A 25,520-nucleotide genomic window follows, 5' to 3' on the forward strand; every position below is an offset into this window, starting at 1 on the left:
ACACTGAGAAAGGTTGTTATAGTCTTTCATTGCTCAGGTCTTATATGGTGCCATAAAATTCAACCTTGTTCCCTATATGCCTATATTAATGTCCACTGGAAGAAATCAACTGGAGCTTTGAGTTAAAGTGCTATGATTATGTGGATGACACTCAGCTCTATCTTTCATTTCCACCTACTCAATCCAATGAGGCTGTTGAACTCCTGAATTGGTATCTGAATGCTGCCTTGGGAAGAATGAGAAATAACAAACTAAATTTAAGCTGGACATGACAGACATACTGCGGACAGAGAAACAGACTACTCCAGGTGGAGGCTTGTAACTGATCCTAGATAGGTTGCATTCCTCATCACAGATCCACTACACAGAGTCCTTTTAGACTCTGCACTAACTTGGGAATCCCAGGAGGTGGTGGCACTCTTGAAGTGATTTTTACCTGCTTAAGCTGGTACACTGACTGAAGAGGGTAGTCTTTGCTTCCGTTATCCACAATCTAGTGACATCTCAGCTGGCTTGTTGTAATGTGGGACTGCCTTTGAAGGTGGTTTGGAAACTTCATCTGTGGCTACTTGAGTACAGGTAGGTGCGAGAGCATCAGATTATGAAATATCTATATTGTGCTAGTTACATAGGTTGCCACTGCATTTCTGGGCCCAATCTGAAGTGCTGGCATTGGCCTTTAACCCCCTAAATTGTGTGCAACCAGATTACTCAAAAGAATGCTTTCTGCTATACCAATCTGTCTGCACTCCGAGATCAGCACTGTCCTATTTGTGTGCTCCACCTGTAAGAGCAATTAGTCTTAGGGGAGCAAGAGATAGGGCCTTTTCAGTAATGATTCTCAAATTGTGAAGCTGTTTTCCACCCAAAGCCTGATAGGTCCCATCATTATGGGATTTCAAGTGGCCCCTAAAGGCTAATCTATTTGCCTTGGTCTGTAATTGGGTTATGACACTACTAGAGTTAAGACTCTATTGGAGCTGTTGCATATATGACACATTTACTTTTAACAATTAATTTTGATCTTCTGTTTTATCTGTGTTTTTAAAGTTTTGCTGTATGCTGCCTTGGGAGTTATTTACCCTAAAAAGTGGCTCATAAATTTTTAAATAAAGTTATGCTAGTGGCAGAGTCAAAAGATGCTACCATAATGCAGTTCCATCCTTGGTTATGTTCTAACAGAGTAATATAGAAACATAGAAACAACCTCTCGTGGAAGCCCATTCCACACCCTCGGGGTCCTAACTGTCAGGAAGTGCTACCTGGCATCTAAATTGAACCTTGGTTCCCTGAGCTTCTCTCCATTGAAGCGCGTCCTGCCTTCCTCTGCAGGGGAGAACAGGTCTCTACCCATCTCCGTGTGACATCCCCTCACATACCTGTATGTCGCCAACAGATCCCCTCTGAGCCTCCTCTTCTCCAGACTAAAGAGACCCAGTTCCCTCAGTCTCGCCTCATACCCCATCCCCTGCAAACCGGCCACCAACCTTGTGGCCCTACGCTGCACTGACTCTAACCTGGCTATATCCTTTCTGTAATGAGGGGCCCAAAACGGAGCACAGTACTCCAGTGGTGGGCGCAACAGAGTCGTGTAGAGTGGTAGTAGTACCTCTCTTGATCTAGAAGCCACACTTCTGGCTATGCAACCAAGGGTGGCGTTTGCCCTCTTGACCACCGCATCACACTGCTGACTCATGTTTAGCCTGCAGTCAACCAGCACCCAGAGGTCCCTTTCACAAGTGCTGCCCTCCAGCCACTTTCGGTCAGTCAACCATGCCCTAATCCACCGGACAGTGCTTTGGTGTATCCCAAAACTCCTCAGTTTCTCCACCAGGATATCATGGGGCACTTTGTCAAAGGCCTTGCTGAAATCCAGGTATAGCACATCCACTGCATCCCCTCCATCTAGCCATCTCGAAACTTGTCATAGAATTCCACAAGGTTTGTCTGGCAGGACCTGTTTTTGCGGAAGCCGTGTTGTGTGGCTGTCAGTCTCCTTTTCCTATCTAGCATCACTAAATCTCTCTCTATTATGAGCCTTTCCATTGTTTTTCCTACAATGGACGTAAGGCTAACAGGTCTGTAATTCCCCATGTCCCTTCTACTACCCTTTTTGAAAATTGGGACCACTGATGCCACCCTCCAGTCTTCTGGAACTTCACCCGTTCTCCACGAGGCCTCAAAAATGAAGGCCAGTGGGCATGAGAGAACCCCTGCCAACTCTCTAAGTACTCTCGGGTGTAACCCATCAGGGCCTGGCGCCTTTGTAATGTCCAATGCCCTGAGGAGCCCCTTGACATCAAGGGGGGGTGACTCTAATCTGTGCCCCTAAGTCCCCAGCCTCATCTAATCTCCTATGTGGATATCCCCCATCCTGCTTTGGGGAGACCACAGAGGCAAAACAGTCATTTAGCATCTGTGCCTGTTCCCTCATATCAGTCACTGGATCTCCTTCCTCCTTATTTAGTGGTCCCACCGCTTGTCTCCCCTTCCTCTTCCTATTTACATGCTGAAAGATGCCCTTTTTGTTGCTCTTGATATTCTTGGCAAGTCTCAGCTCGTAATCAGCCTTAGCCTTGAGAAGATCCTTCTGCAACGGGCCTCCTCCCCCCGGTATACCCTTTTGTCTATTTGCCCCAGTACCCATTTCCTACGGAGGTTTCTTTTTCGTCTAATCCCTCTAACCACCTCCTTTCACATCCATGGCAGCGCTCTCCTCCGCCTCCCCACCTTACTAACTAGAGGTATCATCAAAGCTTGCACCTCCAAAACCTCCCTTTTGAGTGCCATCCACCCCTCCTCAACTCACTTACCTTCCAGTAACCTATCCTAGGAGACTTTCCCCAGTCTGGCCTTCAGTTGGCCAAAGTTGGCCCTCTTGAAGTCCCAGTTTCTAGTGCTCGACCTGCTGCATGTCCCCAGTCCCCTGATCTCAAAGCAAAGGATGGAGTAATCACTCGCATCCAGAGCTCCCCTAATCTGTTCTTCAACTATCAGTTCCTCTCTATTGGTCAAGACCAAGTCAAGGATGTTTCCCTCCCTCGTTGCCTCTCAGACCCTCTATGTGAAAAACCCTCCCTCTATAGCTTCTAGGAAGCGACGTGACCTGGCTGTCACCGCCAAGTGAGTCTCCCAACTAATATCCGGGAGACTGAAATCTCCCATAATTACTGTATCTCTCCCCTGAGATATCCTTAGAATCTGGTCTGTCAGGACATCATCCAGGATCTCAAGTTGACCTGGAGGGTGATAACATACTCCCACTGTCAGGTCTCTTTCCCTGTCAAAACCCCTAAGTTTCACCCAGACTGCCTCTACCAAATCCCCATCTGTGCTGCATTCGATGCAATATTGCTATCATGTTCCCTGATCAACCTAGCAATCTTACCTATCTTTTAACTATGACTGCCCATTACAAAATAAGCTAGTACAGAACAACTATGAATTGAAGGTGTGGAAAAATATTTCAGAGATACAATTCACACTATCAAGAAGCTAGTGCTCTTAGTGTAAGGTATTTGCTAAAGCCTTCTGCATAGCTAAACAAGAAGTAAGAGGGAAGAAACCTATTCTTCAGAATGTAAAAAATGTTAACTAGAAAAATAAAATGTAAATCAAAGTTATTTATGATGCTATATCCATTTCATAGAGAAAATGGTTCATTATGGAATTAATAGGTCAGCATATTGTCTTATAGCAGGCCTTCTATTATAGTGGTTATTTTTTACTAGTATTAACAATATTTTATTGTTATTTTATTTTACAATACAGTCTTACTAAAGCCAACTAAATTCTATTTATTAAACTTGCATCTTTCTTAGTTCAGGAAATTCAAAGCAAAATATTCAACATTCTGATTTATTCTCATAACCACCATAGGAATTAAGAAGGATGGGAAATCATTACTTGCAAAGGACTACTCAGCAAGTTTCATAGCTGAATGCAAGATCTGAACCCATATTTCCCTAATCAAGTTGAGCACCAATGTAAGCAATGCAGAAAACATCATATACACTACCATAAACTCTTTGAAGGAAGAGTAGGATGCAAATAAAAGAGGAAGGATGCAGATAAAAAAGGAATTTTAATTAAAGTTTAGTTAGATGCCACTTTTAACTTGTTTCTGCAAGCCCACAAATGCTTATTTGCACCACAAAGGCATATGAGACACAAAGAGCTAAGACCTTTACTAGATTCTTAGGAATCAACAGTGAGAAAGAAAAACTGATCTAAAATTGTATTTCTCAATGTATGCACTTAAGAATCTTATAAAATGCTAATATTTTCTACAGATATTTTAGGACCTGACCTACAACACAATATTTTGTGCATAACCTGCTATTTGGACTAGTCAAGTAATAGTGAAGATGTTTTAGAGAAGCCTTTCCCAAACTAATGTCCTCCATATGTTTTTCAGTATAATTCCCAGCATTCCAGACTATTAGCTTTGCTGAATGAAGTTGCTCAAGGTTTTCAAGGAATATATTCATACAGAGGTTTAGCTTTAGAAGTCACAGTAAATATATCACTGCTACATAACACATTGGTGACCCATTTTGATTGAAGACCACTTTGAAAAGAAAGCAGAGGGTGGTAGAGAAATCACATTCCAGAATTAGTCTGATGGCAAGTCCAGCTGCTACATGCTGCCTTCTCCACATCCTCCTTTTACCTGCAGGTGGTGATTAGGAACATTCACCCAATAAATGATTGCTTTAATATCAAGCTTTCTTTTTTCATTGGCAACTGGAAAGCCAGCTGCTGCTAACTACCTACTGTATAGTACCTGTTGTGCTTCTTTCTTTAGGCAAGAAGTAGATATTATTGCTCAGTAGACAATAGAAAGTGTAGGGCTAAAATACCCGAAGGAAGGGAGATTTGACGGTCTCTTACCTTTAAAGTATTATTGCTTCAAATTAAAGTTCAGGTCAGAGAAGAGTCAGAATGGGGAATAGCAGCCTCAACTCACCCTAAATAGCTGGCATTAGAAGCATTTTGAACTGAATGAAATCAGATTTGTAGGTATTCTGTGCCTGGTGTATACAATATGGTTTGTATGGAGTATGCTTGTGGGATTTAACAGGCCTATTTTGGGCCCTGCGATTTAGCTGTCTGGTGCAAACTGAAGGGAGATGAGTGAAGCCAAAGCATTTCCACTTCACACAAATGGGAGATTCAAACAGATGGTTTTATGTTGTTGCATGAAATATCACAACAATTAAAGCAGCATTGCAAAGCTATTTCATCTGGGAGTCTGCAAATTAGCCAGTTCCTCTGGAACAGCAAACAAAGCACTAGAAAAGGGAGTTCAAATACCTCCCAAAGGCTTTGGACTTTATCTAGAACCATTGTGGATATGTAACTCAAAGCAGAAAAGCTGGAGAGCCATAATCAATGTTTAAATGTAAGGGGCACAGTATCATGGTTGGTGAAGGAGCAGATTATGACCAATCTCCTTGCTTGATTTGCAAACCTTTGCTGAAGGTTTTGCAATGGATCACTGGGTACTATTGCCCAGAAAACCTAGCCAGACTTCAAGACATCATTATGTATTTCTCCTGCTACTCTGCAAAGAAAAACATCTTGAAAGGGCTTGAGACATTCCACCCATTACTTATGAAACACCCCACTCATGATCCTAGAAGATCAGAATCCTGAAATTCCCTAGCACAGTCAAACACAGAAAAGCTTTGGAAAGCTGGGACTGCATACATATTGCATTCCCATTTTGGTTATGGTATTCTTCAACAGAACCTCCTCAAACCTACCATGTTTCAACATCAGCAATTGTTTTCTCTAGTACCCTATGAAAAAGAGAAATCATGGGAAATACATGGAAAAAATTAACAACTCCAATAGAGATCTGACATTTCCCTGCACAGCATTTAGTACAGCAACAGTTCCAAGATCCTTCTCACAATGCATTTGGTATCTTTTTCCTAGGTGCAAAATGTGACATTAGTCCCAATTAAATTCCATTATGTTGTTTTCCACTCAGCGCTCCAACCTATTCAAGACCACCCTGAATCTTATTTTTGTCTACCAGGGTATTAGCCACCCCACTAGTTATCACTCTCCAGTTTAAGAAGGCACCATTGATGAGCACTCTTTGCATCCACTTTAGCAGCCAATTTTTGATCCACTAATAGTTTTTCTATCTAGTCCACTTTTTGCTATTTGCTTATCAAACTTGGAGGGCCATCTCCAGAAAGTGGTGCTTGGGAAAATTGTTCAGCCCCATGGATTCTCCAGCATGGAGTTCCTTATGGGTCTGTTCAGTCCTCCCTCCATTCTATTCAACATCTACATCAAATTGCTGGGTGGGATCATCCATTTTGGAGTGCATTGCCATCAGTAAATTGATGACATGCAGCTCTATTTCTCCTTTTCATTGCCCTTGTAGCAGGGCTTCTTCAAACAATCTGAAGACATTGGAGTGAGTTGTATGTGAGCGACATACAGGGGACAACATTACTGCACAGGGTTCAGAACAAACAAGGTGTTAAAGATTAGAATAAGCTTCTTCAGTTGCTCCAGGAAACTGACAACTAGTACAGCTCTTTCAGGACAAGTGTAATATCACTACAGTCAACTATCTGGTCACTGCATTTTGCATTCTGACTCCAAAACTGAAAAACAGGAGATAACACAGAAAGTAAAGCACTTGTCCTGGTAAGACCTTAAATTAATCAGATGATTTGCTTTTAGCTATTTCACACTTAGTTAACCCAGTCATTAAAATGTTCAATACAAAATGTATTCAGTTAGAGGTACTACAGAAAACTGCTTTGATGTATGAACTGATAGGTGATTCCTTACACAGATAGCTGAGAAAGCTTTAAGCAGTCATGACAACTACTGTAAAAGAACAAGTATTTTGAGATCACTGTGACATTAGAATAAAATTGTTTCAGAGCCTGCACATGCTTTTCTTTACCCCCTTCTCATTCCCACTAATCCTCTTGGAAATGAACAAGAAAACACAGAAAGAAAAAACACATGATGACACCTGACAAGGCATTTACAGAGTCAATTTTCTGCTAAACAATGTGAACTGCATGGTAATTAGTTATTCACCACGCAGGATGCATCTCAAGCAAGCACCATTTCTGGCAAAAGTTGAATTTGGACATGTTCCAGAGCACAGTGATACTAGTTCCAGATCTAAACAGAGAATGAGATGAATTGCTGCATAGTGCTTTGAGCTATTGTATTTGAATATTCTTGGACTCCACACATTTAAGGCAGCACTGTACTTATATTCTTGTTGCAGATCTCTTACTATGGTTGCCTATGTCTTTCACCATGCTACACAAGCTCTGTCTTGATGCTAGGTGCCAAAACAAAACAATGCAATTGGAGGGTCTGGCAGCTCTCCCCCCATGCCTCCGCCCCCACCCCCACCCCCACCCCCACCAAAAAAAGAAGGAAACACAGCAGAGATCTCTGAATACAACTAGCCTTGGCATTTTCTCTGAAGGAGAAGAGAGCCAGTGAGAGGCCCTTAGCTGAGGAAAACACACACATATTCAACAATGCTTGCCAGGAGTAGTACAAGCAGGCAGATAGTTATGGGAAGGGACATGGGTGTACATTTGCCATTCAGCTGCTCGCTAGGATGAAGAGAATCGTTCTTGCCTCAGGCAAGTTTACGTTTAAGTAAAACATAGTTTGGTCAGTCCAAAATGAGTTCTATCGCTTGCAGTCTTTATTTATCCACCTGTAATCCGTGTAATGCAGAGCACAACTGTAACTTCAAACCAGTTGTTAAACTAATTAACTGTAACTCTAAATTAATTGTTTAGCTACTTGGCTGCCATTTCTTGGTAGAAAATTAGGGTATAAAATACTTTTCTAGCAATGGAATGGAGTAAATTTAAAAACCAGATTAAATGGGAAAGCTATCCATCATTAACTGAAATAAAGCCCCATGTCAACAGATCCTTAATTAAGACAAGGGACAGAAATCCTAAATAGGTAGGATGGTTAGTTCCTATCTTTTAACTACAGTTAACAGGGAGTCAGTTTGTTGGGTACAGTTAGCTCTCCTACAAAGAACCCATTATTAATCCAAGAAGGTAGAAAACACAGTAATATTTAAAGTATGTAAGAATCTTTATTTTAAAATATCTAGCATTTCTGATGGAAACAGTGGCTAGAATCCAACAGAGTACATGTGTCCTCACCAATTCCCTTGTGTGAGAGCAGGACCCACTCTTTGCACAACAGAGATGTGACATTTTCTAGAAGAAGCCCTGAAATGGGTGGAAAGGCTTGTGCAAGGTCTGTCAGCTTGACCTATTTCAGAAATGAATATTTTTGCTAGCCTCCAGTTACCACAGAAGCACTAGATCTTAATTCCACAAGTGGTATGTGCTGCTTACATACAAGAACTAGCAAGGCATAAGACAATCAATTGAGGCCTAAATGCCCCATTGGTTTCTGCCCATTTCCCTTGATGAGCAAAGGGTTAACAGCACCTACCTTCCTCTCTTGGTAAATTTATCAAACATTTAATTCAAATTATTTAACCATCACCTATAAAAATTGGTATCTTCACAAGTGCAAGCAATAGTATTTTCTGTACAGTTTTCTACATTATTTTATAATCAGCAAAGATGTCAAAACCAAATCACTACTATTCATGTCCCACCATCTCCACACAGAGCAAATTAAAAAATGCTGTAGAATTATGCCCTTTTGGAAGCAAAATTCCTAAGAACAGCTTAAGTAATTTGAAAATCTGAAAATCCTATTTAAAAATATTTCACATTTCTACTATGTTCCTTCTTTTTGACCTTGCAGCAATAAAACTGAAATAGCTGTAAAGACTGACTAGATACTTCAGAAATTTCTGATGTTATTAAATAGCTCATCAATGTGGCATCAACTGTCAATCATGAAATGAAATTTAAATATGCTGTTTATTTAGTATGCATTTAAATATAGAGTCATATAGCAAGTACAGGATCTGAACAGAAATGTAAATAAGCATGAATGATTGTTGCATTGCTTATCTGAATTAGTGGGCTTTTAGAAATATTTGTGGTGGGGCTTGAAACTATTCCAAAGACATAAAGATTTACGAGTAAGCAGGGAAAGGGGGAATGAAGAGATTCATTTAAGTTAGGTGTCCATAGTGGAGGGGTGGGGGAAGTTTAGAATTTATGCTGTAAAAAAAGTCCTAATGCAAAATAGAACAATGGCATAGCCACTGTGTTGTTTCATCAAGATAATCATATTAATGTTGCACAGATGGCAATTGTTATTCCTGCTTTACACATATAATCATAAGATGACTGAGCATACCCATCTTCATCCTCTCATGCTTGCACCATAGGTAATGTGTGAACACATACAGAGTGACAAGCATTTGATATTGAAACAAGATATAGTTCTTGCCCAGAGCAGAATATAGATCTCCATTAATGATGTTATTTTTAGGGCAAGCTGAAAAAATATATTGAAGTATTTTGCTCCAATACAGGGAATTACATTTGTTTGACCTTGCTTGTAGCCACATCACCTTGTTTACTGGTGTATTTGCACCCATTTCATGTTAAATTGCCAGCTGAAAATTAATCTTACATGTTTTATGAGGTCAGTTTTATCATCTTTATATCTCTGTACGTAGCCTTAAAAAGAAAGCTTCTGCCTACAATGTAAATGAAAATAAATAATATGAGGAACACAAGAAGTTTCTGATGCATCCTCCAATCTACTTCCCATTTTTGTTCCCTCATTATTACTAGATAAAAGTGGTCATCACACACATGCATTTTCCTAGGTTGGGAGGTGGGGGAAGAGCACAAGACTGTTTCACAACTAAGAATGTGTTAAATTGCCATCTGTAACCAAAAAGCTAAGATGAACACATACATATGTATACCCAGATGAGAATATCTAAGCAAATATTTAAAATACTTGGACAGTTGGAATGATTTCAAGTATTAGAGCCAATTGGCTAGACTTCAAAACCTAAGGAAAGTTTAAATGTATCATAAAACAATTCCTTTGTAGTCATGTAATAGAAACATTAGATTGACAGTAATAGCCTATGAAGTATCTTTCTTTTATAGAAGTTAGGAAAAGGGTTAATGTAGTATGTATCATAACTTCATGAGGCTTTAGCAAGACTTTAACTCAGGCCCAAGGGCCTTTCTGAGTGACACTTTTAGCATCAACAATTCTGTGGGACTATTTAGAATCTAAAAGGCTTTCCTCTGTTAGCACAGGAGGTCCACCTGTCTTCCTAAAGCCAGCATTTTCTTCATTCAAACATGAACAAGTTGTTGCTGGGATAATGCAATATCCACTCACTAGGTGGGGTAAACAGTGGTTGACCATGTTTTATGGGCTACTGATGCATTCTATATCATTAACTGACAAGACTTTCTCCAAGGATTATACCATTTTGTGATTTGATTTTAGTCATATATTTATATGTGACATGCATATGAGATTTCATGTAAATCTTCAAGCCTTTGTCCCCTCAAAACTAAGGGGTGACTCCAGACCCATTTCATGGATGCTCTTTTTCTGTTAGGGTTGGGTGGGAGACCTCAAATTCCCCATTGTTGCAGGTCCCACATCATCTGAATGCGGTTTTTTTATTAATAAAGATGGCATACATGCATGACTACAAATACCTTTTAAGTCTCACACAGCCCTCTGTACCCTATCCCACTGTAGCTTGATACAGCACTATAACAGCTTTTTACATAATTCCTGCATGTTCCAATTCAGTATAATTCTTTGCACATGTAACACAGAGATAAGTCTAGTCACAGAAATATAAATTTGGCCCTGCTTAACATTTGCTCTTTAATACCTAGCTTTATGTGTAGAAAACACAGCCTCTTTAAAATACAAAATATTTACAAAATAACAAGACGATATGAACAAACAGGGCAGATACCTTTACTTCTCTTTATTGCACAACCATTCCTGAATGGGCCGTAGAACACTAGGCTTGTACTATAAGGAAATGAACCAGAAGACACGGAAGACTTAAAAAGTTAGAAGGAAAGATAAGGATCACTGGATTCAAGTTGAATTGTTGCTATGAAAATACTTTTAACCACATAATTCCTTTTCTTTGGGGTTAGGAAGAAACCCTAGACAGGCCTTTGGGTATCAGGGAAGCATTCATACCTAAGCATAGGGACTGTTGTATGTGTCCTGTGAGGTTCTTTTTAACCCTAGAATTTTTAGTAGGTTAGATTATAGTAATATAGTTCAAAGCAGTGGCGCATACCTACTCCTTGCTCTAATCTCTTAAAATGCTGAAAGTTTAATGTTTGGCAAGATAAACATTATGTGCTATAAAAGAAAATAAATGGAAGATATATTTCCTTCATAATTATTATGACACAGATAATGCAGAACACACACAGACAGGGACAGATAAGCCTGAATGCAACCAGTACATCTGACTGTTTCTGCACTAAACTCTCTACAAGATTAACACTTTTTAAAGCACAATTTTCTGGCATTTAATACTGCTCTTTATTCTTAATCCGCTGCTGACCTAGGGACACAGCCTGTCAAATCAATGTATCTTCAAACCACTGAACTGCAGAGGGCCAGGCAATCCAGCACAAGCAAATCTAGAAAATGGTACAAATCCATCATCAAAACACACAAAATGCAAGTTATATGGCTACCCAATAGAGGAGCCAATGAAGCACTTTTAAGGGCAGGCACCACCAGATTAAAGCACTCTCAAATAGCCTTGAACGGAAAGAAAATGAAAGGGGAGGCAGAAGTACAAGGGATGGAAGAAGAATACGGGGAAATCAGTGGAAGAAGTTGAGCATGCCAGCCCCTTTCATCTCATTCACAGGGCCTCTCAAGAAGCAAAACGGCCCACAATGTACCCATCCAAAGTCAGCCTCTCTCACTGTAATGTCCAGAATTGGAATGACAGTGGAAGTGCCAAAAGCCTTGTAGGAACCCAAACGCAAAACAGGACGAGGGATGCTGAGCGGAGAGTGACCGGTGGCGGACCCTGCTTCCCACGGTAACGTGTGAACGCCGCCGGAGCGCCCACAGCACCGGCAGCCGCCGATGCTCACGGCCGCCTTCCCGTCCGTGCCCCGCCGACCGCCCCGCTCCCTCCGCCGCCCAGGGTCCTCCGGCGGCGTGGCCGACGCCTACCTCCTGCCACCGCAGTGCTGCCAGCCCGCTGCCCCGAGCGCCGCCTTCGCCGCAGCCGCCTCCAACCGGGCGCCAGCCCAGCCCTCCCGCCCCGCGAGGCATCTCCGAGGCGAGCGACGCGTCCCCCGCCGCGCCAACCAGCAGCCCGCCGGCCCGCCCGCCCGCCGGCACACTTACCTGGCCGTAGTAGGGCTTCCTGAACCAGGCCCCCGCGAAGAGCCTCCTCGCCATGGCAATGGCACATCCCCGCAGCGGGCTGCAGCAGTCTGAGGCGGAGAGGAGGCGCGTTCCCGCCCAGCCGGCCTGAGGCGAGGCGAGCGAGGCGAGGCGAGGCGAGGCAGGCGGAGCGGCCACCTGGCTGCCTCCGAGGCGGCTCGCGCTGCCAAGGAGAAGGCAGCCAAACGTGCCCGAGCGGGGCGGGCGGCTCTGCTCCCCGCTCGCTGCCTCCTCCTCGGCTCCGCCCCTCTTGGCAACTGTCACAAAAGAGGCGGGAGAAGGGCGGCTTTCTCCGCTTGGCCTCACCCTGAGAGGGACGGGGGGAGGCAGCGAGGGCAGGCGGGCTGCGCCTTGACCCGAGCGGATTGCTGGAGGCACCTCGGTCGCCTCTGCGCACAGGGAGCGCACTCGCCCGCCTTCCTGCCTCCGCCGCGGCTTTCTTTCCCCCCTCTTTCTCCTCCTTGGCCGAAAGGGGAGGCTTCCGGTTCTGGAGGGCGGCGACGTGGCGCGCCGCCCGGGCTCCCCGCCGCCGCCGCCGCCGCCGCCGCCACCAGCAGCGTCTGAGGGGCTGAAGGGATGTGGGCGGGGACCCTGGGCTGAGCCGGGGAGTCTTCGGCTCGGCAGAGCCGCTTCGCGCTAGCCGGGCTCCCCGCTGCAGAGGCGGCGTCGCGGGTGGCCCACGAGGGCTGGAGCCCCGCATCTGCCCACCGTCCTGCTGCCCCGGAGCATTTTCTGAGGTTAAGATACGAGGCTCCGCTGCTCACATCTGAGGCCCCTGGATCAGCTGGCCTTCCGTCCACAGGTGCTTCCCTGCCTGTCGCCTGCCTTGAATCTTAGAGGGTCCCCCCTGCTCCCCTGGAATCAAATGCCCTCCTCTCTGTACATAGGACGATGCACAGCATGATGGTCCTTCGGAGCAGGTGCGCACGTGCACACACACTCAGATTTTAGGGCAGACCTAACTTAGCAAAAACGGATGCATGCATTTCATTTGGTCCTGGGGCCTGAGCCCTGGATCTTTTGAGTACCTACCACCACCTCTGTGCGTTGATGATAGGGAGTGAAGCATTTTAGGGCATATGTAAATTAAGCGTTTTTTTTTTTTTTGCTTTATCTTCTGCCCGAGTGTCTAAGCCCCTAATCCCCTGTGGAGGCAGAGCAGAGAGTTGGACCTGATGGCTTTATAGGCCGCTTCCAACTCTAGTTCTCTTTTCAGCCGTCTTCCTTTCCATGCTACTATCCTCCCAGCAACCTTCGGATAGTTTAGGCTGAGAGTCAAGTCGATCAGAACCTGGAGTTCCTGTATCTGTCCAACAGCAAGCACTGTGCCAAACTAGGAACAGTTCATCTGAGGCAACTTTCCCTGTGACAGTGCTGCAATTATGAGTGCTTTAGCTTAGTATTGTTTATCATTTTGGAAACTGCTCAGATATGGAGCACTATGCAAATAGAGTAAATGAATGATGAATAAAACACTAGCTTCTGGTAGCTGCTGTATGATCAACTTATAAAGGAATCCTCCTGGGACAGGGGACAGGAGAGTATATAAATTAACCTTAAAACATACAGTTGACCTTCTAGTGGGCTGCAAATAGAAAACATGCTTAGGAATGAACAAACTTGAGTATACCAGAAAGCTCACTAGTTGCACATGTAGAACTTCAAATAAGTCACTGGTTGTTTGACCAAAATCTACAATGCATAGGAACGTGCATTTAAGCCTTCCCTGAGATCTAGTTTTTTTAAGATATTATTTGCCATATGGCTGTTGGATAAGCTACGATGTATGAGAGAGTGTTACTGGCAGGACCAGCTCCAGGTTTGAGTGGGCCCTGGGCATAGGTTCTCTGGTAGATCCTTCCCTCTATCATGTGGGTCTTGGTAAGATGGACTAATGGCAGAAGCTCCAGGAAGACAGCTTAGGCTAGATGCTATTTAAATTTCCTACAATACTATCTGTTGCTACAGTGTAGTGTGGGAAATTTAAAATATGTTCCTGGTCCATCAGTGGTGATGGAGGATCATGCTGGGGTTCCAGCAGCTGGCCAAGGTTGCCACATGGTGCCAGTACCAGCACTGAAAATTGTGGTACTTGCTGTTGCAAATATGCGCTCTGTATGTTTTGTCCCTATTTATTGATGAGACTTCTATCCAACTCATGTCAGTTCTTACTACTGTCTTCTTCAGGAAGAAGAAAATAGTCTAATGGTAAAGATGCAGAGACATAGAGCTTGTTCTGTTCTGTTTAGAGAGATTACATTGGAGAAAGTCTTCAGTGAATAAATAAACTTTATTCTAATTGCTGTGAACCAGCAAACCTTCTTCTGGCTCTTCTAGCTAGGACTGACTAGAATTGGTTCTCTGTGTTTACTTAAGTTATCCTTTGTATTAAAGGGGCATCTTTCTTCCCAGGAGCTTTAGCTAAGCTCATGAGATCTTCTGATCTTTTGAGAAGTGCAGCAAATCTGTCCCACTTCTAATACCTGTGCCAAAAGTTGGACACCAATGCCATAAACTAATTTTACCAAATGTTTCAATTTAATCTTATATAGTTCTAGCAAATTAAAAGGGATTGATTCCTTCAGTATAGATATTTATATGATGACACAAATTTCTTTATGTATTTAATTTCTATACTGCCCAACAGCTGAAGCTCTCTGGACAAATTGTTTAAATCCTAATCCTTCACCATTAAGAAGCTTCCCTAGTTGCATGGTGGTCTCTGGCTTGCCTCCCTTTAGTCTAATGACTGAATCTGCTGGACATCTGTCATCCATGCATTCAAAGTGATTCTGATGCAAATCCTAAATAGCTGCATTCTTTGAAAAGCAGATGTGGGCTTTTCCTTTCACTCCAGCAATTCTCCATTAATAATAGACATTAAGATGATTACTCACAATGAACAATGGAGAGAAACAATAAGAGGTTTACTGGCAAGTGAATAAAATTGCACTTGCATCTGCATATGTGTCACAGAACAAGCCTCTTACATCACCGATAAATACAATACAGCCGACAGTTCATGGCAAGCTTTATGTAACCATAAGTGAATTAACAAGCTACCAGTGTAGTTCACACCTACTTTGTAAATCTGTCAGTGAATTTAAACATTAAATGTGACTTCTTTTCCGTAATGTTATGTCAAAGCAGAAAGTATGTTCATGTAAGGGTAAGTTTGTTAAAGCATACACTTAAGCCTCATGCTAATTCAAGGTGTGTTTAATCGTGTGCTTCCTTACTTACAAATAAGTTCACTGAACTCATTGGGACTTAGGTTGACTGAGACAGATTGATTTAGGGTTGGTAGTGTAGCAGGACAAATTCCTGCTGCATTGCAATTTCACTTCAGTGGTACAAAGTCCTGAAGAAAGGAGGGTATACTGAGAGTAAATATGCATCCTTTCAAGAGGCAGAAGGACGGGAGTACATTTTCCTGCTAAATTTACATGAGACAGCCATATGTTAAAACATACACACATATACTGTGCTTTGTGCTTTCCCTGAATAAGTAAGACCACTGCAATCAAACTACAAATAATAGTGCAACATTAATGTATGAAATATCTCATGCATACGTGCAACTTTTCCTTATAAGGTAAAATATTCACACTTTGATTAAAATTTGGTATGGTCAGCAGATATTCTCTCCTTAAACGTCTACTAGAAGTACCTAGAAAGACATGCAACATAATCATAAAACCAGATGCTATCACCAGAAATTACAACATTGTAGGAGATAAAACAAATTGTTACTCTTTCACCAGTATTTTAAGGTTTAAACAAGGGATATTTATTAATTATTTATGTTTGCAAGAATAGAAGAAAAACTAAGATTTTCACCTATGGTTCATTTCTGTGCTTATTCTAAGTAATCCATCACCTGGATCTGCAAAAGCTGCATGGTTTACCAAGAGAAATCTATCCTAGGTTCTATTTTGAACCTTTGAGGGTACAGTTTTATCAACTGAGCCCTCAGTGCTCATGTGCTTCCAAACCCAGACCTGTGGAGGCAATTTTAGCTAGTTGTCCATTTTGCACCTTTTGGCAGCCCCCAGTCTCCCTCCTGCCTCTTTCTCAGTCTGGAGGCATCTGGTTGGCCAGTTGGGGGAATGGGATTCTGAACTAGAGAGGCTTTTGATCTGATCCAACAGGGTTTCTCTTATGTTCTGTTTGCTAAGATAGAAGAGGAGGAAGCTGTGCTCAGAGGAAGTGTTGCATGCATCTCTGTGGGCAAAAGTCAGGAAGCTTTCACCAAGACCACTCCCATTTATGTACCAGAGTAACAAAAAGAAATCTGAGATTTAGTGCAATACCATCCACATGACTACCACTATCAGAGAGAGTGTTGCAATGCAGTAAATTATATACCTTGACTAAATGGCAAAACAGCCTGATGAGTTACCTGTTGGAGAGACAAAAGAAACCAAGGCTGTGTCCATTCACTTAGAGGCAGATCCCGTTAAATGTATCAGGATTTACCTCTGAGTAAATGTGCGTAGGAAGAAGATGCAAGGCTGTCATTCCACACACACATAAGTAAGCCCCATTAAACTCAATGATATTTACTTTAAATAAAAAAAATGTAAGATCACGTGGTAACTTGCAGCCTATGTGGACTAACCTGGAAGTAAGCCTGGTGAACGTAATGGGACATGCACGTTTACTGTTCACGTTGCCAGACTTTTGGAGGATTTCACTAAAAATAAAATGTATGTTTTTGTCACACTGATCTGCAATTCAGAGGTTCGGGAAATCATTTTCTTGTCAGGGCGAATAGGTTTATTTACAATTGAATGCATGGATCCATGGGTGCCTAAGAAGGAACACCCCATGTTAATTTCCTTAGGGTTGTATAGAATACACAAAAGGGGAGTTAATACAGTACAAAGGAAGGTCATTGGATACATGTCACAGTACCATAAAGACAAGTTATATTTCACTCTTTTTAGATGCCTTTGACAGGCCTTCTAAACTAAAGTTACCTTGAACAGGCTGGCCAAGTTAAGTAGACAAAAAGGTTACATGTGTGAACTTACAGGGTTAGGGGGGGCACTTTAGCAAGCCTATAAAACACAGAGATTACATTTTGACAGTTACCCACTAATGGAGTGGGGTCATCTGGTCTTCATCACCGGACACCGAGACATCTTTTGATGTGTTTATTGCAAGGCAGTGAGGTGGGATGGTAAGAATTGCTTTTCTGAGTACATTTTAAAACTGAAAAGGCTATCATTGTCATAACATGCCTGATTTTTGTTACGTGGTATTCTGTCATTCAGACAAAAGCCAGTTTCCAGAGTGAAAGGAAAATGTCCTTGAAGCAAAATGCTTTCTTAGCCATATCACTAGAATTTGAGTACCATTGTGAAGCTATGGAGTGTAAGAATTCTGCAGAATATACAGTGCCTTGAATTGCTCAGGGACACTGTACAAAGAGTGTGAAAGTGCAGTCACTGCTGGAATTTTTCAAAAGCAGAGTCACTGCAATTTATGAATCAAGTCCAGACCTAGTAAAAATATTCTGCTTTGGCAATAGCAAATGTATTCTCCTGGAGAATGTTCTTTTCCTATATCAGCATGTCCAGATGGTCTTGTTTTGTGCTTCCTCTCTTAACCTTTCTCTTTCTTCTGTCCCTTTGCAGAAATGCCAAGGGCATGTGGGATACAATGCAGCACAACAGCAAGGCAGCAAGACAACTTTTTAATGTGTGAATTTGTGTAAATTGCCTTTTCTGTTTCCATTAAATAATACATACAATAATTTAGTAATTTAATCAAATAATATAAAATCATGCCATATAAAGAAATATAAATTTCCAGAAGATAATGGATAAAATAAATACCAACAACCTTTAAATATTATAATATTTTACATTAAATGTACAAAGCTGATCCCTTCACTTCCTGTTATCAGATAAAATTATTGCCAGCAATGCATATGGATTTACCACATGCTGAACTTCAGTTTTTCAAGAATCCTATAAAAATAAACCACTTTCTTATCGATTTATTATCCCATTTGTAACCTGTATCACATCTGTCAACTTGATCATATAAACTGGAGGGATGGGCCTCTTTCATCCCATGAACTGAAATCTACTTTGGAAAATCTCTTAGGGGCTACATTCAGTAATGGGAAGGGCCAAAGGCAGAAGAAATTAAACCAAAACTACTAGCATGTTAGGCTCTTAACTGCAAGTAATTAAATCCTAGGAGAGGCATTTTTAGGTGTGTATGTGCGCAAATGCTGAGAAACCAACAAATATTCAGCACGAGAGAAAAGGAGGTGTTTCCATCTGGGGAATCCCAGAAGTCTGGCTTGAGGTCTAGGAGGGCTAGATTTGATCCTCAGCCCTGAGGTTCTGTACCTCTGAGATAGACCATGACCCACATACTATTAATCTGATCAAAAGGAAATAGGTCATTTTCCATTTTTAGGAAATAACCATAGAAGCATCCATTATACTTATGCAATTTGTGAAGTATTTTCTTAGGATTATGGATCTAATGGTATATCATATCTCCTTAATCTCTTTTAAAATTGCTATCCAGCATTGTTCTACTTATTCTGGTTTGAAAGTAAACTGATCCGAGGATTCGAATAAGAAATCACATATAAGAAACATTAGAATAAAATTGACAACAGATTAGAATCACAGGTCAGTAAAGCTGATCCATCCATTAGGCAAAGAGGACACCTGTCTGGAGACAAGGCCCAGAGACAGTACTGAGCAAACACTTGCTGAGCTAAATAATGTGATTGAAGGGAGAAGGAAACAGGAGTATATTTATTTATTTAAAGCATGATTCTTGTACTCTTCATCATAAATGGTTTCAGGAAGAAAGTGATTGAAAGAGCAGAATTGTGGTGTAGACATGGGAATATAGACATGTAGTATTTCTGGTGGGGAAGTTGGTGATGCAAAGAGAATTAATAATAAGAACAGCCCCCCAATGGTGACACTCTCAGACCCAAGAGGAGAACATAGCGTCATCATGTGCTTAAGGCCAGACAGGAGGATGGTACATACACACCCACAGCTTGAAAATCACCCAGACTGAGGCTAAAAGACACTGAGATTCAGTGTTTAATGAGCTTTGTATGGAAGAGACTTGATGCCACAATTGCAGGGGCAGCTATTAAGAAGGTCTGTCTGGACTTCAGAAGCTAATTTATGCTCAGTCGTATGATTTGTCTAGTGCTGTCTGCAGTGACTGACAGTGGCTCTACAGCAGAAATAATGCACAGTACTTGCTAGTACCTAAGGCTTTAATTGGAAAAGACAGATTGAAACTGCATGAAAAGCATAGCTCTGTCATTGAGCTATGATTCTGTCCTGTCCGGACAGTGCACACTATGATTTTGATTTTATTATATTATTGTGCATTTCAAAAACAACCCCCACAAAACAATAAAGAAAAGAAAACCTTTGTATTAGATAGATGTTAAGTATATCAGTTGCAATGAATATATTAGGAGTTTGTTTTAACAGTTCTAGTTTTTATTGAAATGTTTAGTATGTCTCTCCAACAGAAAAAGGGAATCAGAAAGAAAGCCATTTGTTATAGTTCTAAGCTGCTGGTGTTGAATATAGATCTTAACCAATTTCAAGAATTACTGTAGAAAAATACAGTTTTTCACCATTGCAAAAAATAAATTTCTAATAAATTTTGTTGAAGGCCTTTTAAGTATCCAGAGAAATAATGGCTGCAGAATTTGTGCTCTTCATATTTAAAGCTCTCAAATCCACCAATAATCTAAAATATCTGCCCCTAGTCAACTTTCAATAAACCTCACCTGACCTGGTTAGATAAAAGTTTTGTTATCTACATACAATCTACTGTGCAAAATCGGTCTCAGTATTTTAATGTCAGCATTAATTAAGGGAATCAGTCAATAATTGGCACAGCAGGGAAATAATTAGTATGATCCTTATCATCCTTGGGAAACAGTAATATAAGATTCTTTAAGCAATGATGAAATGAACCAAATTCAGATATGTAGTTATAAATGTGATAAAGCTTGGGAGCTAATAGACTCAGACAAGATTTATGCCACTCACTTGGAAACCCAAGGTGATTTATCAATATTCACATTAGTATGTATGTTTGTGATTTCTTTGATACAGAAAGAAGACAAGGAAATCTGGCATTGCAAAAAATCTAAGTGTAGAAGATTAACATGGGACAAAAGCACTGATATCTCTGCTTTTACTGTCCAACGCAGAGTAAAATGTAAAAAAAAAGCAAATGTATCTCTTTATGTATGTATCTTTCCATTGTCATCTTTAATAGCTGAAATAACTTTGTGTGCTTTTGCTGCTTGAGATAGTAAGTCAAACCCTTCCTAGGATATTCACCATTTTCCCAGTAAGTTTGTGAAAAGCAAATTACATTGAAGCAAATTACAGCTGCAATGAGATACTGTTCCACTCGCACTTAAGCCTTCTATAATTCCTGGCAGAATTGTTTAGTTGGGGAGATGGCAAATTGGGTTGTAAGAGATTTCAAAATGCTTGCTGAATTTTGTTCTCATTTTTGGTTTTGGTCTTTATATGAAGTGTAGGTAATGATACTGTCCCTTATAAAGGCTTTACTAACCTTCAGTGGTACAAATCTCTATAGTACCCTTATTAATTTCGAAATACATAGCTGAGCAGCGTTCTGCTTTTTAAACGATTCATCATCAGTGCACTTTAGGTTAAAGATCTTAGTGCAGGAAATAGGAGATGCATATATAAATCCTAAACTGTTATTCACTAATCTGGTTCCAGGTTTCTCAGCCCAGGGTGGGCAAGCTCAGACATGGCCTCCAAAACCAGTTCCCCAAAACCTAGTCCAAAACCAGGAGTCCCAGGTTGGCCATTCCTGCCGCTGCTGTCCCCTTTCTTCCTAACCACAGATCATTTGGTGGTCTCTTGGCCTCCCATTATAAAATATTGAACTGTCTCTCCAAAGGCCTACTGGCCAGGAAGAACTTTTTACCATTTTTTATCTTCTTCCTTTTGCCTTTGGTCTCCCCACCAATCCAGCCCTGAGATCTCTGAAACCGAATTCAGTCCTTGCTTGAAACTGGGTCCCAGCTCTGGAAGAGGGTTCCCTCAGCAGGAAAGATTTGCTCAGGATCCAGAGTTTACTTGAGGGAGGTAAAAGTCCTAGCGGCAGGCAACGATGGAGCTGGCAGCTAGCCTGTGGGCTGCATCTACCGTACCAGGAAAAGGGGTACTTGGGAACACACCTGTCAGCCCTCACTCGCCTCCTATACCTTCCCAATGTGAATAGCTCCCCTTAAGCCTTTACTTCCAGCTTTTGGCCTCTGGATGACTTATGTGCACAAGCTGTTTGCACAGAGGCTCCCACTACTTCCAAAAGATTGTTTTATTTTAAAGAAACTATTGTACTCTCCAAGGCTGTTGCAGTAGGCTGATAGAAAACACAAGGCAGCACAATAGCACAAGTTATTTCTCAGCAGCAGTTAAATTTCTCAGTTGGGTTTCAAAGAAAAAGCAAAAGTTCATCAGAAGATGTGTGTCAGTACAGTTGCAACAGATCTGTGCATGGATGGAGGGCCTGGCTTCTGTCAAGTAAGAGTGCGTGAGTGTTTAAATCCCGGCCATTGCTTGCATTGAGGAAAAGTCCTTTCTGAATGTTGCGGTTTTGAGTGGCAGAACAGCAGGGGAGAGGGAAGACTTCACTTCTCCTACCCACACCCAGCCTGGGTCATGCTAGATGTGGGAAAAGCTCCAGGGCTTAGGTCCACAGGAGCAAAAGAATGCAGACATTTGCAGAGGCCAATTGACACATGTTCTAAATGGTATAACCTCAGGTTCTAGGCTCTTCTAGGCTAAGAGTTAGTGGGAAAATGTTCTCCCTAGCCATTTTCTGCACACATACACACAGCTCTATTATGTCTCCTCTTACATAAAGCAGTCCAAGAGAGCCTTGGCTATTGAGTGGTACAGAAAACAAGCAAGCAAGCAACTCTCCTGCAGCTGTTCTTCATAGGGGAGTTGCTGTAGCACCTTCATCATGTTGGTCACCCTTCTTTGCATCTTCTCCATCTCCACAATATTCTCTCTCAGATGGCTTGACTGGCTCACTACATAGTATTCCAAGCACTGTCACAGGTTACTCTTAACAGAGTTATTGGACCACAACCTGCCATCATCTTCTACAAAGGCTGTGCCAGCTGCATCTGATGGGAGTTGGAGTCCAAGAACATCTGAACAACTGTCCTCGCACTGTTGGCATGCATTCTATCAGCTACTGTGCCACATTGGATGGCTGGAGCAGTTCCTGCAACTGCTGCTCTTTCCAGGGGACTTTGTGGTAGCTGCTTACCAGGACTGTGGAAACCATAATGCTGGGTTTGGACAACCAGAGAAACCATAGTGGAGTGTGGAAACCATAACATGATGTGACTACCTCACTGGAAATCATTAACGGAAGCACTTCATAATATATGGAGGGATCATCAGTTTCATAGGACCCCCATATCTTTTTGTGTTGTCAAGACATGCTTGGAAGGATATTGGAAAACTGCAAAGGTTTCAAAGAAAAGCAATGGAAAATATTGATTAAATGTAAAACTCACTGTATTAGACATTAGAAGAGCCCAACAAACAGCTTATCAAAAGAAGGTTAAAAGGTGATTCATTTATTGTTCCATGGAAAAACACTATCTCTTACTACACATCTCTTTAACTTGTAAAACAAAGGACTAGAACATTCTCTCAAGAGTACTTACCATGATTTATTTATTACTTATATATTTTATGCTTCCTTCACAGAGCTTAGGTGGGTTGTCATTCACAGGATTATCCCATTATATGTTCAGAATACCTCACTGAGATAGCTTAGCCTGAGAATGGCTTGAAGCTTACTAGGGCAGTTGGGTTTGCTTCACAGCTAATGATGTGCTGACCCTAGCTTTTCTCTGTCTATGTGTCCAACTAGATGAGATGTTGGCAACCCATTATCAGCTTTTCCACATCTGTTGTTTTCTTTTAAAGCAATCTGGCTGAGAGGGGGACAGTTCGATAAGGACCCCAGCACCAGCGGAATGGGTAGTCCTTGCCCATGTCCATTTCTCAAAGTAAATGCACCTACTCCAACTACCATTAGCCAGTTCAGAGAATATCTATAGTGGGGGATCATTTCTTTCTTTGACCTGTGTAAAACAAGAATGGATCATTTGTAGATTAGCTCCCTCTTTCCAGGAAGGGTGGGGGTGTTCTACAGTTTCAGCAGAATTCGGTGGTAATGAGATGGTGGACTTAACTGTTCCACCAATCAGACTTCTGGTGGAGGTTTACAGTTTCTTTATAGGGTGGATCATATTTCTTATTTTACACAGAACAGTTTTTGATTTGAAGGCATCCCCTGTTTCAGAACCCAGTGACCTGGTGCCCTCCTGATTCCATTTCTGGTAACGCCTGATCATTGACCATGCTGGATGGAGCTTATGGGAGCCATAGTCCTAAACATCTGAAGGGAACTAGGTTGCCTATCTCTGCTCTGTTTGAAGCAGTGCCTAGTCAAGGTCTAAATATCAAGAGCAACTTGATGGAGTGGTCATTATCTATCTATCTATCTATCTATCTATCTATCTATCTATCTATCTATCTATTCATTCTAACATATGCCATATTTATGCAAGCAAGTATCCTCTTTTGGCTTCTTTTTTGGCCATCTGGAAGTGGTCACCCTAATTTTTAAAATTTGCTGCTGCAATAAAACTGCTTCTGCAAGCAGAAAGCTAGCACGATGTGCAGGACTAGTAAAAACTCCCATTGTGATATGCTGCTCCTTTTGTTTGGAGGGTGAGTTTTATACGGGGAAGCATTCAAAAATAGCATTCCCACTCAGAAATTCACAACTTGAAATGTGGTTTCAGTAAGGTCTTGAACAAAGTTTATTTTAAAATCAGTTTAGTTATGTATGCTTCCCTCTCTGTATTTTATATTTATGTTTTCATGCATATGATTTGTATCTGTTCGCAAACAGTAAAAGGTTTAATCTTGATAAATAGTCCAGAGAGCTTCAGCTACTGGGCATTATAGAAATGTAATCAATGAAATGAAATGGTAAATTCTAACACCTCATTCCACTGCATGGAGCTCAGGACTTGTAAATCAGGAACAGGAGAAATAAAAAGAGGCCCTGAAATTCCTTGCCAAAAAGATCTTTAAGATTAAAATAATCCTTTCCTAGAAAAAAAATGCTGAATGCTTGTTTTGTGAGAACCTAAGGAAGTCTAGCTGCACCAAAATAATTCAAAGAAATTATTTTGCTCTTCATGAGGAAGTTTGGCCTGCCACATGATCACTGCTTCCTGAACGCAACATGCTTGTAACAAACTCTGCTGGGCTGGGAGACAGCTTGGCTTTGCTCTGTGAAATATGGATTAAGATTTTGTTTCTATTTTTTTTTTTTTTAAAGAAAAAGAATTCTGGGTGAGCTAAGGTTCATGAATGGCTTCTCTGTAGATGACATAGAGATACAGTTGCAGAGGGGCTATCCTGGATTTGCTTCATATTATTGCCCACGAAATGCTCTCCTTAATCGGCAGCTGTGCAGCCAACGGAGCAGCATCTCAGGACCTCTCTGGCTCCTCTTTCTACATTACCTTACCAATGTGGCAGGAGTTGTAGGGATGGCAGTGGCCCACTGAAAATTATTTATTTATTAAATTTATATCCCACTTTTTTCTTATACCTAACTCAAAGTGGCTTGCATCATTCTCCTCCTGCTGTTCAAGTCTAATCCCCACGACAACAGCCCTGTGAGGTAGGCTGGGCTGACAGTCTGTGACTGGCCCAAAGTCACCCAGTTGGCTTCATGGCTGAACAGGGACTAGAACCCAGATCTCCTGAGTCCCAGTCCTGCATTCTTAACCACTACACCCTGCTGGCTCTCTGATAGTATTATGCTTAGGGCTCACTGGAATCTGGCCTGGCTCACTGGAATCTGGTTACTGCTGCTTCACTAAATCAGCTTGCTGGATCTCGTCTGAGGTCAGGTAAATTAAAAGTGCAGTTTCATTTTGCAGGAATTGAGGTGCTGTTTAGCAACACATGCAGAGGGTTTGCTTTTAACCTTTCCCCTGTATCACAATCCTGGTGAAAATTGTTTCTCTCCCCCTG

At 41.7% G+C, this 25,520-nt stretch overlaps 1 protein-coding gene across 1 annotated transcript in view; it reads right to left on the reverse strand.

Moving 5' to 3' along the window:
- Positions 1–12,393, reverse strand: part of DIPK1A (divergent protein kinase domain 1A) — a 36,131-nt gene extending 23,738 nt beyond the window's left edge. Inside the window, exon 1 of the mRNA XM_044432591.1 lies at positions 12,337–12,393. Within this exon, the coding sequence (XP_044288526.1) occupies positions 12,337–12,390 (54 nt within the window). The 5' untranslated portion in view covers positions 12,391–12,393. The remainder of the gene's footprint in view (positions 1–12,336) is intronic.
- Between the last annotated feature and the right edge of the window lie 13,127 nt (positions 12,394–25,520).

Source organism: Varanus komodoensis, unplaced genomic scaffold (assembly GCF_004798865.1).
Source record: "Varanus komodoensis strain SLA01 unplaced genomic scaffold, ASM479886v1 scaffold24, whole genome shotgun sequence".
In the NCBI taxonomy this organism is placed as follows: Eukaryota; Metazoa; Chordata; class Lepidosauria; order Squamata; family Varanidae; genus Varanus; species Varanus komodoensis.